Source organism: Lynx rufus, unplaced genomic scaffold (assembly GCF_022079265.1).
Source record: "Lynx rufus isolate CCGP_SWC_20201006 ecotype Redwood Valley unplaced genomic scaffold, mLynRuf1.p SCAF_7, whole genome shotgun sequence".
Classification (NCBI taxonomy): domain Eukaryota; kingdom Metazoa; phylum Chordata; class Mammalia; order Carnivora; family Felidae; genus Lynx; species Lynx rufus.
Genome location: NW_025814889.1, coordinates 10238519 through 10256770, shown reverse-complemented (window position 1 = coordinate 10256770; position 18252 = coordinate 10238519). Strand labels below are relative to the sequence as shown.

Sequence of the window (18252 nt, the reverse complement as noted above, 5' to 3'; positions counted from 1 at the left end):
TGGATCGGCCTCATTTGTTTTTATATCTCCAATCTACGTGGAGCCCTCGCTCACGCTCCAAGTGTTCTTATAAAACACCTTTCGGTAAGCCACCGCTGAAATGGAATGCTCTAAACAAATGTTCTCTTAGGGCAGTAACACCTTACTATAAACTGCATTTAATAAAACTGGTAGTGATTCTAAAAAGAAAGGAAGGAGGAAGGCATAGGCAGAGAAAATGTCCGGAAGAAATTTGCAATTAATATTTTACAAGACATTTAGATTCTGATTCCTCCTTGCTGTTAAAATTTAAGAGCTTTTCCAAAACTGTATTCCTCTCTGTTATTACATCCTTAATTAAATTAATTTATACAGTGAATGCTCTAATGATACTGCTGTAGGTTTTCAATCAGAAAGCCTTACTGCGAGAGACAATATGTTTTAAGACCTTGAGAAAAGAATAACGTAAGGCCCAGTGCTGTCACTGGCATGGGGATATTTGGTCCTGGACATGTGATTATTGAAAAGATCGTGGTAGTTTTTCTGTGTTTCGATTAAGGTCTTTATTTTTTAATTAAGCTAAATTAGGTCAGTGAACACAAAATGAGTCTCTCAAGTTGCCTCTACAAGGATTTTTCTCTCTGGGCAATACAATGGCAGACGATGACATTTCTATTGACTAATTCTCCCAGTTAGGTTGTGCCGTCCTAAACAAAAGAAGCTATGTGTTAGCCTGACGTGCCAAACTTGTCAAGGCAGAGGCAACCAAAATCTGTCCGGGAACACCGATGGCTCAGCTGTAGAAAAAGTCAGGCTAACAGTTCTGCAGGAAACACACAGGTTCCCCCAGAAGCTCTGCCTGTGCAGACACACGGAAGGTCTTCTCTTCGGGTGATGGAAGTCTTACTCACTAGGCATCTCAAGGGCTGGCAGACAGGCACGCAGGCATGAACTGCCACAGCTCAGTGCCCGCAGCTTACTGCATACAGTAGGCACTCAATCATTAGTAGCGTTTTGTTAATCTAATGAGATGTCAGGAATAAATAAGGCAGCGTGCCTGAGATGTGATCTGTTGCCTAAGCGTCAAGCCTCCATTTCTAGAGGAGAGCTGGTCACGCCAGGGAAATGCCACCCAGAGGCTCAGTCTTTGCTCCTCCCTGTGCTGAGCTGTTGAATTTGCTCCCTATTCCCAATACTGTATTTCTAGGTTTATGACGAGCATTTCTTCCTTAGTCATATGGCGTGAAAAACGTGTCCTCAGTGACTCTGCACTGTTGAGTAAGACCCTGGTCCTTCACCTCATCACCCATCCTCTATGGAAAGGGTCTCTATGACCCGTACACGGCACGAAGAAAGGGTGCCTTCCAATAGAAATCTAAGAGCAAACACACTCAACTCAATAACAGATGGTCCCATCAGCACTTTGTCCTCTGCCATACTGAGTTCTTTGTTTCTCTCAAGACCCAAAGATGGTCCCTAAATATCAATCAAGTTTGGTTGCATGATAAAAGTTCCCTATGATACATAACATCAACTGCAGAAGAAAATGAAGCAGGGGGGTGGGGGGGGGCGCGGAAACCTCAGCGCTACTTGATCTTGTTTTCAATTGAAAGTTTTGGATACTTCAGAAAAAAAAAAAAGGCATCAAGTGCCTTTTTAATGGACTTTATCCACAGGAAAAATGATTACAAACAGGAAAGCTTTAAAGTGTCAGCTGGTGATGCATTTTTCTTTATCCCTTTTATTTTTATTCAGAAAGAAATTGAAGGCATATGGCAAAGTGCATCATTAATTTCTTATTAATTTCATAATATGAAGGCAACCAGTTAAAATAGTAGTGCTACAACTTTAAATTACCGAACTCACTTGGTATTTAATGAGAGATTTAGCACAGCAGGGTTTCTGTTAAATTAAGTTGTGCCTTCACATCACAGTGGGAAAACAGGTGTATATTGGTTTAGAATTATGGAAATGTTGACTAATTCCAAGGCTTGTAATCAAACAGCAAGGCACCCTGTAATATTTTTTCCCCTAAAATAAGCATTAATCTTTCATGTCTGGTCCCCCTGCCTCCTGTCCACCAAAAGCTCACAGCTGAAAGGAAACCACTTTCATGTTCTTCCTATAGCTGTTCAGGGTGATGTTTATCAGATAAAGATATACATAAATGCAAGATGTGAAACCCTGTTCCCAGTTACCTAATTTGAAGTGTCAAATGTGGCTACAGTGTGTGCACTGTGAAGGCTATCAGCCTACAAATCAGACCTGTCTTCTCAAAATTTCCATTTAACCCGCCCGAAGTCATTGGGCAAATGAAACTGAACTGGATGAAAGAAAACCAAAACAATCCCCAAACCATCTTTTCCAACTCCAGAGTTCTTGCCCTTAATAACATGTCTCCAACATCACCATTCCCGACTTTTGCATGTAGAGTTTTTAAGAAGAGAAAAACAGATAGATGCACCAAAAAAAAAAAAAAAAAACCAACTTTTTTTTTTTAATACGGAAGATGCTACTTGTTTGCTAAGAAAGGGTCAGAATAGGATGCCCCCAACAGAGGCAGACTTAGTCCCTCGTATGGTTTTCAACATGGCTCTCTCATCATATTGACTCTGGGTTTCTTGAGAGTGTCTTCACCTATAAGGATGGCATACAGGTAGCTGTGCAAGTTTTAGTGGAGCAGATGAATTCAAATTACCCAAGCTTTGCATTAGTTTAAAATAGAATGTGATTTGGCATCAATATACCCTAAATGCTAAATAAATTCATCATCTCAAGTATTTTTTTTAAACATACCTAGAACGGATTTTGTGTACGGATTACTGTAAAGTATTTCTTTTCAAAAGCGGGAATACAAAGTAGCCTTTGGGTTTGATCAGGAGACTGAGAAATTTAAACAAGAATATCCTACAGTTGGCCGAACCAGTAAATATTTGCCTTGGTTGCTTCATTTGAAAATGTGACCAAACACTGTAACCTCCTAGAATTTCCATTGGAAAAAATATTTCCATTTATAAGCAAAATAAATACTTAAATAATAAAATTATTTCAAATAATACTTAGGGGTGCCTGGGTGGCTCAGTTGGTTGAGTGTCTGACTTCAAGCTCAGGTCATGATCTCGCCGTTCATGGGCTTGACAGCTCAGAGCCTGGAGCCTGCTTTGGATTCTGTCTCCCTCATGCTATTTCCCTCTCTCTCAAAAATAAACATTTAAAAAGATTTTTTTTTAAAAATAATACTTAAAAGTCATGGAGCAAAGCACTGAGATGTACTAAAAGCTGCCTTACTAAATAAAACCACCTAAAGGGTTTGAGGAAGAAGTCGTGAAACGGGGACAGAGAATTCTGGTATCACATGCTTGCTTTTTTGAATCTTCCACTATTTGATTTGCTCTAAGGGAAAGGGAGAAGCCACAGTGGTGTGACTGAAGACCAGGGTTCATAATTTTGTACTTTCGGGTGACTGTTTTGAAAACTTTTTCTTGAGTACCTTGCCGTGACAAATCCCATGAAATTTTCAATGGATCTAAGGTAGCTAAGCAAATGCGTGTGTGTGAGCTTGTGTGTTCGTGTGTGTCTACAGAGACAACAAAACGACAGCTAGAATTATGCCCTGGAAACATCGGGGACACTGGGTTATCTTTCTTTTCTTTTGATCAAACCAGAGTTCAATAAAATCATTATTGTTCTGCTCACCACACCTTCTTCATTATAACCAACGCACATTGTCACGACATTGAATGAACTCATCACTGATATTTGGGTCAGAGGGGAAAACACCAAACAGCCCAGGAACTTTATACCAGCATGCAATCAATAACACTGCCATGAAACCCCAGAAATAATGTATTCTGATGAAGCAGCTATACACAACATCAGTTCGTTTCTTGTCCATTGTACTAATCGTCCAATATTACCAGGAAGGAAATGGCAAAAAATTGTTAAGCTTTGTATTTTCTGTTCTCTATCAACACGAAGTCACAAATTAGGCATTAAAACATTGACTTTGTTGTTAACCGCCACTGACTGTTGAGAAACCATGAGGAGGTTTAATATTATGGCCATACAGGGTACATTTTGCCCTTTCAAAGGAAAATCTAAGACTAAATTTCAAAAGGGGTTCCTGGTGAGTAAAAGCTTTTCCTTTTCCATCTGCTTCTGTCGTGTGTATCGGGTTTTTTTTTTTTCCCCTTTTAAAATCTCAGCCCACCCAATACTCTTTGGCGGCCGCTGCTGCGCAGTGGGGTCACTCTGATTTTCTAACCAGGGGACATACTATTTGAGAACTCTTTCCATCAGCATTAATGCCAATGCTCCTTTATGGGTCGGCCAGCTGCTTTGGCTACTGCAGGGGAACAGAAGGGTTAGCACACACTCCTCAAAAGACCAAAGTCATTTTTGCCACTAGAACCTTCAGTTGAAAGGACCATTTTCAAGCAATAAAGTGATTTTGGTACAAAAGTAAACCGACTCACCCCAGGTAAAGTTTTAATATTGTGCAGTGCATTCTGGGCCTCAAGTGCAGCTTTTCTTGTATAAAATGTTACGAAACAACAACCTACAGAGAGAAATGAAAAGGTTTTAGAAATTTCTGTGAGTGCTTTGCTTAGATATAATGGAGACTATGGCGAACAAATAATCTACTTAAAAGGATGCACAATTTAAAAATAATCAAGTGCATGAGAACAGTAGTAACATCTAAAGCATTTACCAATGCCTTTCACCCAAACCACATTTATGAGCTTTACCCACGTTGGAGATCAATTCATAACTCTATGTACCAACTACCTGGAACACAGCTCTTCAGGAATGAGGGCAGAAGTGGTGGGTGACGTGTTAATGGGGCGTGTGTAGCGAGTACAGACGGAGAAGTGTTTAATCACAGTGACAAAGGCAGAAACTTACAGCAACTATAATTTCCTGAAGGGATATTCTAGAACGTCACACTTTTGAAACACTCTCTTAAACCCAATACTTTAGACCACTGGATTATAAGGTTCTTAAAAGCTAAAAGAGTGCTTTATTCCTTATCTACACCATGGTATCATAATGCAAAGGTCCATATGAGAGATACTTAGTTTTTGTCGGCCAAAATGAAAGACCATTTTAACCAGTTTGGAAATTTAGTTACAGGACGGGTGGTCACATCTCCAAACATCTGTTTGGACACGCTATCCCATGTATTATTAGATACGGCTATAGCACATCAACGGGCAACCTTCTGATTCCTTATTTCCAAGAGCTGACGGGAGTCCAGGCTGAATGCCCCCCCCCCCCCCGCCCCCCACCCCGGAGAGGCCAGCAAAACACCTCTTCCTAACCAACGTCCTCTACCAAAGAAAATGGTGTGGAAGCCTTAGACCATCACTTCTGTCCTCTGAAGGATGGCTGACCTCCAACCTGTAGCTAAAGATACTGGTTAAGGTAGCTGCTTAAATCGGATAAAGAAACCAGTTAACGATCTGTTCATTAGCATACAGTTTCTTAGCACAATTAGGCTCAGGAAAAGGGAGTGGACAAAATCTTTAAAAATTTAACGTGGATGGAACTGGAAGGTATTATGCTGAGTGAAATAAGTCAGAGAAAGACAGATACCATATGTTTTCACTCACAGGTGGAGGGGGGAGGGAAGAGGAAAAAAAAAAGTTACAGAGAGGGAGGGAGGCAAACCGTAAGAGACTCTTGGATACGGAGAATGGACTGAGGGTGGATGGGGGGTGGGGGAGAGAGGAAAGTGGGTGATGGGCATCGAGGAAGGCACTCGTTGGGATGAGCACTGGGTGTTGTATGGAAACCAGTTTGTCAATAAATTATGTTAAAAAAATAAAAATAAAAATTGAAAGAAAAAAGATGCTGCCTCTGAGCTGTCTTTGTAAGCTGGACGGAGGAAAAAAAAGTGGGGAGACGCACTCATGAAGACTGTAAATATTTCAGCCTGACTGCACTGAAGGGTCCTGAAGCATGGAGCCACAGAGCTGGGGCGGGCTTTGAGAGGTCCTCGTACACCAAGCAGAGCAAGGAGCATGAAAGAAATGCGTAACTGAGGCATCGACCTCGGTTCTGTTTTGGGGACCGCAGGGGGTATGGCAAAGAGCTGGAAAACATGGCACAGCTGAGAACAGGGGGTTGGCATCATAAGCCAGCAGAAGTTCAGAATCATAAATTGGCATTCTGGTTTTTCAAAATAAAGCCTCATTCAAAATGGACAGAAGACATGAATAGACATTTTCGAAAGAAGACATCCAGATGGCTCACAGACACAGGAAAAGATGCTGAACATCACTCCTCATCAGGGAAACACAAATCAAAACCACAATGAGATACCACCTCACACCTGTCAGAAGGGGTACAATTAACAACACAAGAAACAACAGGTGTCAGCAAGGATGCAGAGAAAGGGGCACTCTGTTGCACTGTTGGTGGAAATGCAGACTGGTGCAGCCAATCTGGAAAACAGTAAGGAGGTTCCTCAAAAAGTTAAAAATAGAACTACCCTATGATCTGGCAACTGCACGACTAGGTACTTACCCCAAAGATACAAAAATACAGATTTGAAGGGGCACATGTACCCTGATGTTTACAACAGCATTGTCAACAATAGTCAAGCTATAGCAAGAGCCTAAATGGTAAAATGACTGATGAATGGATGAAGAAGATGTGGCATACAACGGAAAATTACTCAGCCATCAAAAAGAATGAGATCTTGCCATTTGCAACGACGTGGACGGAGCTAGAGTGTATTAGGCTAAGCAAAATAAATCAGAGAAAGACAAACACCATGTGATTTCACTCATGTGGAATTTAAGGAGCCAAACAGATGGATGTATGGGAGGGGGATAAAAGAGAGAGAGGAGGAAACAAACCATAAGAGACTCTTAACTACAGACTCTTTAAGAGAACAAACTGAGGATTGATGGGGGGGAGGTGGGTGGGGGATGGGCATTAAGGAGGGCACCTGTTGTGAGAGCACTGCATGTTGTATGTAAGGGATGAATCTCTGAATTCCACTCCTGAAACCAATATTGCACTGTATGTTAGCTAGAATTTAAATACAAATTTGAAAAGAAAACTCACTCAAAAACGTAGGGGAAAATAAAGTGCAATTCCATTCCTTCAGCCTTCCTAAATACATCTATGATGCTTCCTCCTCGTTCGGAAAAGAAATTTGGAAACTTGTTGTAGATTTGATTTTGTTTCAGTCTACTGAGATTAAATATACAAAACCTCACCTTCTAGAGAAAGCAGAAAACAATCACAGCTTCCTGGCACTCATACCACATGCATCCAAGGATTAGGAACTCCTAAAATGTAGGCATTCATTGGCACAATGGAAGAAAGTGAACATTATGCAGTTTCTTGAAAGAATCACAGACAGGGGCGCCTGGGTGGCTCAGTCGGTTAAGTGTCCGACTTCGGCTCAGGTCATGATCTCACAGCTTGTGAGTTAGAGCCCCGCGTCAGGCTCTGTGCTGACAGCTCAGAGCCTGGAGCCTCTTCAGATAATGTGTCTTTCTCTCTCTCTCTCTCTGCCCCTCCCCTGCTCACACTCTGTCTCTCTCTCTCAAAAATAAACATTAAAAAAATTAAAAAAAATCACAGATGGACAGACTGACCATTTTTATTTTTAGCGTGCTTTTCGCTTCAGCTATTCTGACTTCTTTGACCAGAGTTATGTGGCCTGATGGTAGGTTTTTTTTTTTTTAACAAAACTTTTTTAAATCAATGAGTGGCTTTGGCTTCAGTGGCATGAAGTGAACCCAAGATGAGCTATAGGATGTGCTTAGGATCTAGGAGTAAACTTTTTTTTGTAATTTTTTTTCAATGTTTATTTTTCAGGGCAGGGGGGAAGGGGCAAAGAGAGACAGACACAGAATCCGAAGCAGGCTCCAGGCTCTGAGCTGTCAGCACAGAGCCCGACGCGGGGTTCAAACTCATGAATGGTGAGATCATGACCTGAGAGGAAGTCAGATGCTTAACCGACTGAGCCACCCAGGTGCCCTGGATCCAGGAGTAACTTTAAACAGGGAAGTCAAATCCCAGCTTCCAGCAAACCACTATAAACACCCTAAGAAGAAAAAAAACAAATACCAACTATGCTTCACTGGGCTTGCTAGAGTAAGAAAAGCGCAGAGAGACATAACCTCTGCTTTCTGAAAGCTCCTAAGAGAACCTCGGTAACGCCTCCCCCTCTCCCTCTCTCCCTCTCCCCGTCTCACGGGCTTACAACGTTGGCTGCCGGAGAAGGGGCAATGGGAGAGGCCCCTGACTTCAGCCTTGGTCACCAGAGCTTCAAAACTGAGGCAGAGTCTGATGCTCTCAAGCAGACAGGTTTTGGGAATGGGACACTTAGGAAAAAAACTGAGGGGTGGAGTGGAAGGTGTGAGGCTGTAAGGCTCGCCAGGAAAGAAGGCAATTCAGAAGCCGAGGAACACAGGCCAGCGTGGCCAGGCTCAGAGCTGAGAACGGAGTTCATTCTGGCCCACGGGGACCGTGGAAGGGCAGGGGCCCCGAACACAGACAGCTGAAGACAGTAAGATGAAAGCAGTGAGAAGCACGATGATCCAAGTGAGTGAACCCCATATGTGGGGCCAACGGGAAGAGCTCAGACCAATGCGCGATGGTCTTGGGAATAAAGAAAGCTCTCCTGCCTTTAACCCTGCAACAGAATCCCTACGCCTTCTCACTGCCTGACATCCACCAGGAAGGTGCAGTTCATTTCCTACTTAAGTATTAAAATGCTGCCCTTGGGGATGGAAACATCTAATCGCTCCCAGCTATTTACATGTTAGTATGAATTTGGTTAAAGCGCTTTCCTTTTGAACGACGTCCTTAGTGAGCACAAGGTGTGTGTGGCTGTGGGTGTCACTGTGTGTGTAGAAAGGGCAAGTCTGAAGCTGATGTCAGAGTGATGCGGCATCGGGAGGCAGAGGGGAAAGGAATGGGGAAAGGAGCCTCATGTCCAAAAGGGGAGATGGGAAGATACCCCAGATCTCAAACACTTTCCAGTCTCACCCAGGGCCCACTCTGCCTGTACAACTGCTACGGTGAAATCAGGATCACCTCAACAGACCCCCTTCAAATTGTGCATAGCCCTCGCCTCCCTGACTCTATATCCGTTTAGACAAGAGTTTTTAGAGATTATGCCAAGATAAGCTATGCTTCTCGTTGTAACGCACAGAAGAATATCCTAGCTAACATGGTGATCTGCTTCCCGACCCCAACCCAACAGCGCAGGCCCCTCAGACTCCACTAACAGACTTGGCACCTTGGGAAAAGGTGTCCCATCTCCAGATGCGCACAGCCCCTCGCCATGGCCCAAGGCTTGGTGAGCGGGGTCCGGGCTGAATTTCTGCCTCTACCTGTGGTCTCAGCTGGGCACCTGCATGCAATGAACAATCTGCACAATCGTGGGGGTTCTGGGGGAAGACATTAGGATTGGGAATATCACCCCAAGATTCTACTTTTGGTTTCACACATTTGGGTTCCTGAGTGACTTAGACAGAAACATCTTACTTCCTCTGTACCTTAGTTAGTTTCATTACCTCTCAATCAGTGAATAAAAACCAGGTCTGCCTCAACTCCTTCTCAAAACAACATGGCTATATAGCCAAAGTGTTCCATTCACAACACATTTTTTTTTAAAGTCAAAATTATTCTTTGCTTGCACTTCATTCAGCATGCATACTAATTCACTGAATAAAAACAGTGTTTGATTAAAGTTATCTTAAAATTTACGGTATGTGGAACTACAAATTTAAGTAGCCCCCTTAGATACAGCAATGTGTGGTTATTCCCCTCAAGAGACACTAGTCTGTATTAATCCAGAGTAGAAATGTGCTTGAAAGACTCTCATTTCTGGGAGTACCCTCCTGGCTAACAACCATAGTCTTTTTCCCTCCATCCACCACTTGACATGCCCACTTGAAATCTCAGATGCATTGACCCGCACAGATTATTTCAACCAAGGAAGGGAGAGATATATTATTTGCCCTGATGTGGTCATTATCATGGCAAAAGGGCCGGGGGCTACTAAAGATCCCAGAAAATCCATGAAGGTTCAACAGAGTTGGAATTTTCTTTCTTGCCTACCCTAACTGGATGTACAGCTGTTAAGGGAACCACCTGTCTCTTAGATTTCCCCATGCCAGCTGTAACTCAGGTCTGAAATTTACTGGATTCATTTTCAGGTCAGCTGCAGCACCAGATGGCTTAGCAATCCCATTTGGGGGATGGACCTCCCCCCTTTAGCCCGTTTCTTTTTCAAACACCCTTGTAAGGTGGGCAGTTAAACACCGACAACGGCCACAGATGCCCTTCAATGGTCAGCGGCTGTGGCAGGCACCAGGGCGGGCGACCCCTCAGGGGTCAGCATCACTCTGGAATGCCCCTCTCTCCCTGCCACCGGTGGCGGTACCAAAGACGGTTCTGTTCCATTTCGGAGATGGGAAGTGACCTGGCAGGTGCCTCTGGGGGATTAGCAGAGACCAGCGCAGTTTGATGAGCCAGGTGCTTTGGCCATGTCTCCGCCCTCCGGTTTCTACTCAACGCCGTGGAGTTGTGCTGTTTCTCACGTTTCTTCCTTGTCCATTTCACACAGTCTCACACGCACGTGGACTGTACAACTCTCGCCACCTTTATCCACCCATTCAGGGGTCTCTGCCCGTAGCAGAAATTTTGAAAAGATAAACATGATGTTCTGCCCACAGGTTAATTTATGGTTGTCCCATGTTAACAGGGGTTTTTTTTTTTCTTTTTGACAATTCATTGTATCAGTTAAGAGCGCTGGATTTAAGAGCCCCCCCCCCCCGCCCCCCAAATAATAACCCACCTTCCATGGCTCTATTTATCAACACCTCCCCATTGCTCCTCACCAGGGCTTTTTAAATTCACGGCTGCAATAGGTTCGGTGGTAAAACTTGGGAAGACGTTCCAGAGCCAAATACCAGCATGTCAGGCCCACACAGAGCCTAACACGTCCACCAGTGAGGACTCCTCTACTGATCGTGAACAGATGCTGAGGAGTCTGTGCACATCTTGGGGAAGGGTAACGCAGTAAAGCTCACTGGCCACTCACTTCTCCCGAGGAATTCACTCTGCTGCTTCACTTTGGAACATCCAGGAAAGCTCCCAGGAAGGCCACAGAAGATTAGCTTTGATGGGCGAGAAGGTCTAGAAAGATCTTGGGGTGCCGAGTGCCGTCTATGAAGGCTGACTAGCGCAAACCTCATGGTGAGCCTCTGTGGGTGGTCAGTGAGCCCCAAGTGGACCCTGGGCCCCGAAGGAGTGAGTCAGGGGAACTAGGGGCCTTTGGCCGCCCCGATTCCCACAAGTTGACAAGGCTAGCAATCTGATGGCATGTGTTCGACGTGTGAAGCCATGTGCAATCAGCATTATAATTGTGCAATATGATTAGGCATCTTGTCTCGGAAGGTGCGGGAGGCAATTCCCACAGAGGCTAAGTGCATATACTCCAGACAGAGTAGTTGCTGTCTGACTATAACTCTTCACAAATAGTTTCTGCTGTCACCCAGAGTTCCCTTCCCTCAGGTACACTGCCAGCTTAATTGCAGAATAATTTGAGACACTGTGAGGAGGTTTTTGTTGTTTCCCAAGATAAAGCCCCAAGCAAGACAGGCCAATGGTATCTACACACACACACACACACACACAAACACACACACACACACACACACACACACGTAGTGTATTTAAAATCATAAAGACACTCAACTCTACTGAAAGACTTTAATTTTAAATGATCAAGTAGATTTATCCTCAAAGAAACCATCTGGATTATCACAAATCTTTTCAAACCACAGCTGTTTCTCTTGAAAATCTTTACTTGGAAACTCTTGGTAATAATACTCACAGGGAAAAAAAAAATGCATTGCTTATGTAGACATAACCACTTTATATCATGGCTTGCCCTGAGTGAAACAGCACTGTATTTATATTCTTCAGTGTGGAGGGCAGTGTAGACACAGCCCTGGGGAATGATACCAAAAACCAGATTAAAAAATTTTTTTTAATTATTTACTTTTGAGAGAGAGAGAGAGGGAGGGAGGGAGGGAGGGAGGGAGAGAGAAAACGTGAGTGGGGGAGGGGGACACAGAATCCGAAGCAGGCTCCAGGCTCTGAGCTGTCAGAGCCCAATGTGGGGCTCGAACTCACAAACTGTGAGATCATGACCTGAGCTAAAGTTGGATGCTTAACCAACTGAGCCACTCAGGTGCCCCCAAAACCAGATTTTAAAACCACTTCTGCCCTTAGGAAAATCGACAACATACTCACTAAAGGAATTTCCTCTGAGTTTTCTGAACCTTTCCACATGAGGGGGAATGACTAAAGGTTAATGCTGTAGAGATGCCATTTTAAAAAGGCAGCGTTGTCTTTTACTCTAAAGTATGGATGATAAGGCAGTTTTTACTATAGAACCCAGCCTTAAAGATGGGAGGTCGGTGACTTGAATGGTCTTCAATTATTGAAATAGTCACTTGTCAACCCTAGGGTTGAAGTCTCAGACCCCAGGCCCACAATTTACACTCACCATGGCACACGGAGCCAGCCCTCTGAGAAGCCCCTCATGACTCTCCTGGAGCCACCAATCTCCTGGACTGAGGAAAATGCTCCTTGAAAGGCACTCTCATAAATGGGAGAGAGGGCCTTTCTGGAATATTCTAGTCCTAACTGTTGATTCTTTTTTTGATGCTATTCTTTAGTAACATCTTAATATGGAAAATTGTGGAACATTTTCTGAAATACATAACTCTTTCATATTAAGTTATTATTACTGAAGAGTAGCATCATGATGGAAGAAAGAAGGCAAGGAAAAAAGGAATTTCCCACAACTCTGGCTAAGCTGATAAAATAAAAGTATTTCATGTGTGGAGCTTAAGGTGTTGTGCACTGAACAACTGTCTCCCCACATGAACTCCATCCGTGGGGTAAAGAGCAGGGGTTGTCCACACCTCCTAGGCCATTCAACGTATTAAACTTACGAAATTTATCTTTCTAAATCTAAGCAAATAAACCCTTGAAGACAACTGGAGAATGATCACCTGATGACTGAACACTATACTTATTTCTTTTAAAAACAAAGTTAACAGTTCTGCAGACAAATTTAGCTCAAGATATATTCGAATTCAGGACATCGACAAAGCCATCATGTTGTGAATTGAGAACTCTTTTAAAGGCTGCCTTTGAATTCTGAGGTGCCCACAGATCAAGGGACCGAAGGCCCTGGAAGGCTAAATTAGTGAACCCGCTATGTTTTTTTCCCCTTTCTGTGAATGAAGCTCTCTTTTGTACACACATTTGTAAGCAAAACAGGTGCCCGCTTTACACAAGTCCCCTCAATTGGGATCTTGGCTTCTGGTCAAGTGGGTAGCACACGATCCAGTTTAAGTCAAAAGAGGACATAGTCCCCATACTTGATTCCCCGGGTAATCTATTTTCTTCCTCAATTTTAGCTTCCATAGAGAGAATTTAATACTTTTTTTTCCAGAGTCCAAAGGTTGTTGATCTAAGTGGTACATTTTGTGCTCAAGTAAGTGTTCCACATGCGGGAGGTTTAGATTCTCAATCACTGGCCTCACCTTTGCCAAGACCCCCGACTTTCAGTTTCTACAAAGCAGTCAAAGGTTCAAAAAGCCCCATCAAAAATCCCCTGAATTAAAATTTTTAAAACTTAGCAATGACCTTAAAAAAAAAAGAGAGAGAGAGAGAGAAGTAATTTTCCTGTGGCTGGAAGGTTGACATTTCGCATCTTGAGGAAAAAGACAATGACAGAATGTCATTCTTCAAACGGAAGCAGACGCGAACCAGTACCCTGGAGGCGAACCAGTACCCTGGAGAGGCAGGCATGTAGCCCTTTCCTCAGCCGGAAGCCCACCCACCAAGAAACAAGTCCCCAATCAAATGCAACATTGTTAACTCATGGCCTCCAAGGTCCTAGCTGTTTGTTCCCTCTCAGGCCTCAAAATCTGGCTTGCTTTAGGGGAGCTCAAGATAGGACCAAACCATTAATGCCCTAATTTCACCAGCTACCTTGAAAACCCAGCCCCCTCGCTGAGCACGTTTACGTGCTCCTGTGTGCGAATTCCTTATGGCAGCTCTTCTGGACGTGGGTGTTGAACCAGGCTGGCTGCAAGGACAGAATGAGAGACATGAAGTAAAGGAATAAAAAAAGCAGCAATATGGGGCTCCGGGGTGGCTCTGTCAGTTAAGCGTCTGACTTCGGCTCAGGTCATGATCTCACGGTCCGTGAGTTCGAGCCGCGCGTCGGGCTCTGCGCTGACAGCTCGGAGCCTGGAGCCCGCTTCGGATTCTGTGTCTCCCTCTCTGCCCCTCCCCCACTCATGCTCGATCTCTGTGTCTCAGCAATGAATAAACGTTAAAGAAAAAAATTAAAGAAAAAAAAAAAGCAGCCATCAAAGCAAACATTAGGTAGCTATGGGAAAGACCTGCAAGAAAAGACACGAGTTTTGTTTCGCACTCCCCTCCTTTTCTGCTTTAAACTCAAAACTAACGGGGAAAAAAATCAGAGGACGTTAAGGGGGCACAGCTTTCTCTGGGCTTCGGTACCGTCTCCTCAGGGAATTTTACAACCAGTTAATGCCAGTAACTTGCCTCTCGGTCACCCCCAGAGGTAGTTAACAGACTACCCACAAGGGGCTGAGAGCAAAGGCATAACCATCTCAGTCACTGGGGACTGACCGCACTCTGCGGTGTCCACGCTGATCGTCAGGGTGTGCCGTCAACCACCTGACGGGCTCTGCCTTCCTCTGAGACCCCCAGAACTGCCGCAGCCCGCTTTCCCGGAGCCAGAAATACCTTTTTAGAACCTAAACCTTCTGTCTGAAACTTCAGCCAGCCTCCCGAGACCAACTTTTCACCCCCGTCTACCTAAGAGCGGGACTTCCCTAGCTACCCAGCGCAAACGCCACATCCTGTAGCAATCAACTTTTAACGGAACCGTATCCAATCAGCTTCACTTTGCGGAGTTTGAGCGAACTGGTGCCCTGATGTAAAAAAAAAAAAAAAAAAAAAAAAAAAAAGGCTTACCACCTGGCCATTACCTAGGAAGCAGGGGGACACCGCCGCCATTCTGCTCTCGGGGAGGGGGGGACCCCACCGCTTGGATCGCCAGGCACACTCCCGAGGGAATCCCCTGGGAAACCTCAGGGACAAAATGGGGACAAAGCATGGCCGGGTGCCTGGGGCAGGGATTCTGCGTTCCTCCGAGAAGCGAGAATCGTGACTCACGTCCCCAGCAGGGTTACTGCTCTACAACAAACTTGAGCCGGCCGTTCAACCCGAGGACAGAGAACGTAGGTCACCGACTCCGCACAACCCCGCCCCGCTGCCCTCAGACCCTGCACCTGACCCGCCGTGACCACTTTCTGTTAATTGGCCACAAGATCTAGGCCACCCCCGGCCTCCTGCTGTCCTGGGGATGTCACCTGGACATCCTGGTACCCCTAGGAGTACTCTCTAAATCTTCTGCCAAGAAAATGGAGGGTTCTTTTTTTTTTTTGACCTAGATTAAATCTACCGCATTTTTAAGCCTTTTGGGAAAACAACTGAGGAATGTGCACAGCTTTGTGTGCATTGCAACGCTTCCTCACCATTATTATGTAAATCCCAGCAAGAGCACTGCAGAGACAGAAAAGACATCAAGGGCAAAGTTTCTGGAATCGGCTCTCTCTCCCTGTCCCCGGGCCTCTGAAAAAAAAACCCACTTGTGTTAGACCACTTCAAATGTGTAACAGCTGCAAAGGTATCTGAAGAATTTTAATGTCACCTTTCCCCCAGATAGGCCCATCACTGCATTTAGCCGTTTCGCGACCGCTCCCACGCTAGGCAAGGGAAGGCCAGATGCCTCGGCGCACGTGCTTGTCAACGAGCCATGGCGGACAGGGCGGAGCAAGCAAGCAGCCTCCTTTGTGGGAGAATGTCATTAGATCTTGGGGATGCAAGGTAAGAGGCAAACTGCAGATCTGGTTGCGTTTTCATTTTGAAAAGACAAATTCTGGACTTGGAAGGAGGACTGTAATTTTTCTCTAAAGGTAAGAAAAAAATAACTTTAGGTTGAGTCTGATAAGCCAACTGGAAGGCCACACGGGAGCAGTCTCCCTAAAACCGGTGTGACTGGCCGGGCAGGCCTCCTCAGAGTTTTGAGGCAGCGATGGGTCCCCGTGGGGACGGCAGGAACTGTTCCTTCTCCCGGGACCCAACGAACAGAGATAACTTCACACGAGGAAGGCATCCCAGGGTTAAATGTGGTAGAAGGTAGTTCTAGCTTGAATCCAATTAAAAAGGATTTAGGTTCTAAAGTACTGAGAGACCTCATTAAAAGGAAGTTTCTAATATAAGTTTATTTCGTAGTATGCATTCTCTGGAGGACAGGATGGCATTGCAATTAGGAGCCTAGTGGCAATGAGAGTAAGTTAAAATCATGTCTGTTTTCCTAGGATTCTTGACTCAGCACACTGGGCTACACGCTGCTTTGTGGCCAGACCAGCCTCCCAAGCGTCAGCTTCATGATCCTGCCTCAAGTGCGCTCACGGACACCTCGAGTACAGGCCCCTTGTCGTTAGCCTGAGTCAGATAAAGCGCGGCTCAGTTCAACACTCATCTGCAGCATCGCTGTATTGTAACGTTTCGCGGGCCTGTGCGAGGACCTGTCTCAATCTGAGGTAGGACCCAAGTGTTTTTTCTGGAATCGGAATGTGGAGAGTCGTATCTCCTGCCTTACTCTGGTCTTTATGGTCACACTGAAATGGAGAGGCATAAAACTGCGTGCCGGCTAAAGTGAAGATTTGAACTGATTTTAGTGCTTTTCCTGTGGTACAGGACTCTGAAGAGCCGATATTTATGGCCATGATAACTGTCTCTCTCACTCCCATGACAACTGAGTCATCCTTCATGTGCATGGAGATCAGGGAGGGAGATATTTTTACAAATTGCCTCGAACAGCGAAACTCAGAGGAGAAACGCGCTTTTGTGGCCAAGTATAAATTGATGTTCCAGGGATAAAAGGCAAGTATCCTTGGGCCCAGAGTTCTCACAGCAGAGAGAGACTATGTCAGTTTTCAAAGTGACACGGATGTTTCTGTCCTTCATTCATAAAGCTTCCCAAGAAGGGACGCAGTCCCCCCTTAATAGATTTTTCAGACTGACTGGGTGTTTGACAAATGTCTTTAAACCTCTGCTTATTTATAAAATGGGATTAGTTAACAGCAGCTACACCACAGGGCTACTGTATTAAAAAGATAATTTATGAAAATGTGTAACACAGCTGTTGACATATACCTCAGAGTGCTTAGTAAGTAGTCGAGATTACGGTCCACCTTAAACTGGACATGTTCCTCCATAAAGCCCCAAGCCCAGAGACACAGGGGAGGGACGAGACGGCATCAGCCCAACATTACACCAGAGGAAACCGAGGTACCGGAAGGCAGTATCGATACACGTGTCACAATCTCACGCTGCTCCCTGCGGTGTCTGGGTAGAAGGGGGACGAGCGGGCGTCTTCGGTAAGCGATGACCATTCACCCTTTAATAGGGTTTAGAATTGATTTTGTTGTCTTGCTTTCTGAAGTAATTACTTGGAACTAGCCAAGTTCACCCGTTTGCATGGCCTTTGAGTCTTCTGAACACCCATTTCGGTGGCCTCTACAGTGCCAATCAATTTTAATGGAATCATTTTGATGACTTACCTATTCAGGGTACGACAATATTTCTGCCAAGCTGAACACTTGATGGCACTTCCCCAGGAGGCAAAAATTCCCTAAAACAGTTTGTTATTTGAAATAAAACCTGTTGCATCTAATGGGCACACCCGGGTTTCACTGTTATCAAAGGAGTTTAACCACAGACTTATCACTTCCCTTTATCTCAGCAACAACAGAGGAGGGAAAACAACAGAGACACTAGGCTGCATACAAGGAGGGGGCACTCTAAACGCCCAGGATCAGGGGAGGAAAGGAAGGAAAACGTCAGGAAGAGAATAGGGTACATGTGTCCAGAGCGTGTTTAGGCACCTCCGGAAAAGGGGATCCCAGGGGCTGGATGGCATTTTGAGAGTTACCGTTACAACAAAAAGACACGAGAAGATCACTGACCGCCTGATAAACTGTCTCTTATCACAGTTCAGGTGTGGCTGCATTATCATGCCACCGGAGGTCCCTCAAAGCTCTAGGAGGGCAGGGGGGACATGTCGTGAATTTCCTTGGTCCCCTTCAGAAGGCATAGCACAGTGTCGGGCATCAG

At 44.8% G+C, this 18252-nt stretch overlaps 1 protein-coding gene across 7 annotated transcripts in view; it reads right to left on the bottom strand.

Moving 5' to 3' along the window:
* The window catches only part of CELF2 (CUGBP Elav-like family member 2), a 308512-nt gene that overhangs the window by 107487 nt on the left and 182773 nt on the right, over positions 1-18252 (bottom strand). For all 7 annotated transcript variants that reach the window (XM_047065058.1, XM_047065059.1, XM_047065057.1 and 4 more), the window contains exon 3: positions 4455-4537. In XM_047065058.1, the coding sequence (XP_046921014.1) occupies positions 4455-4537 (83 nt within the window). The remainder of the gene's footprint in view (positions 1-4454; positions 4538-18252) is intronic.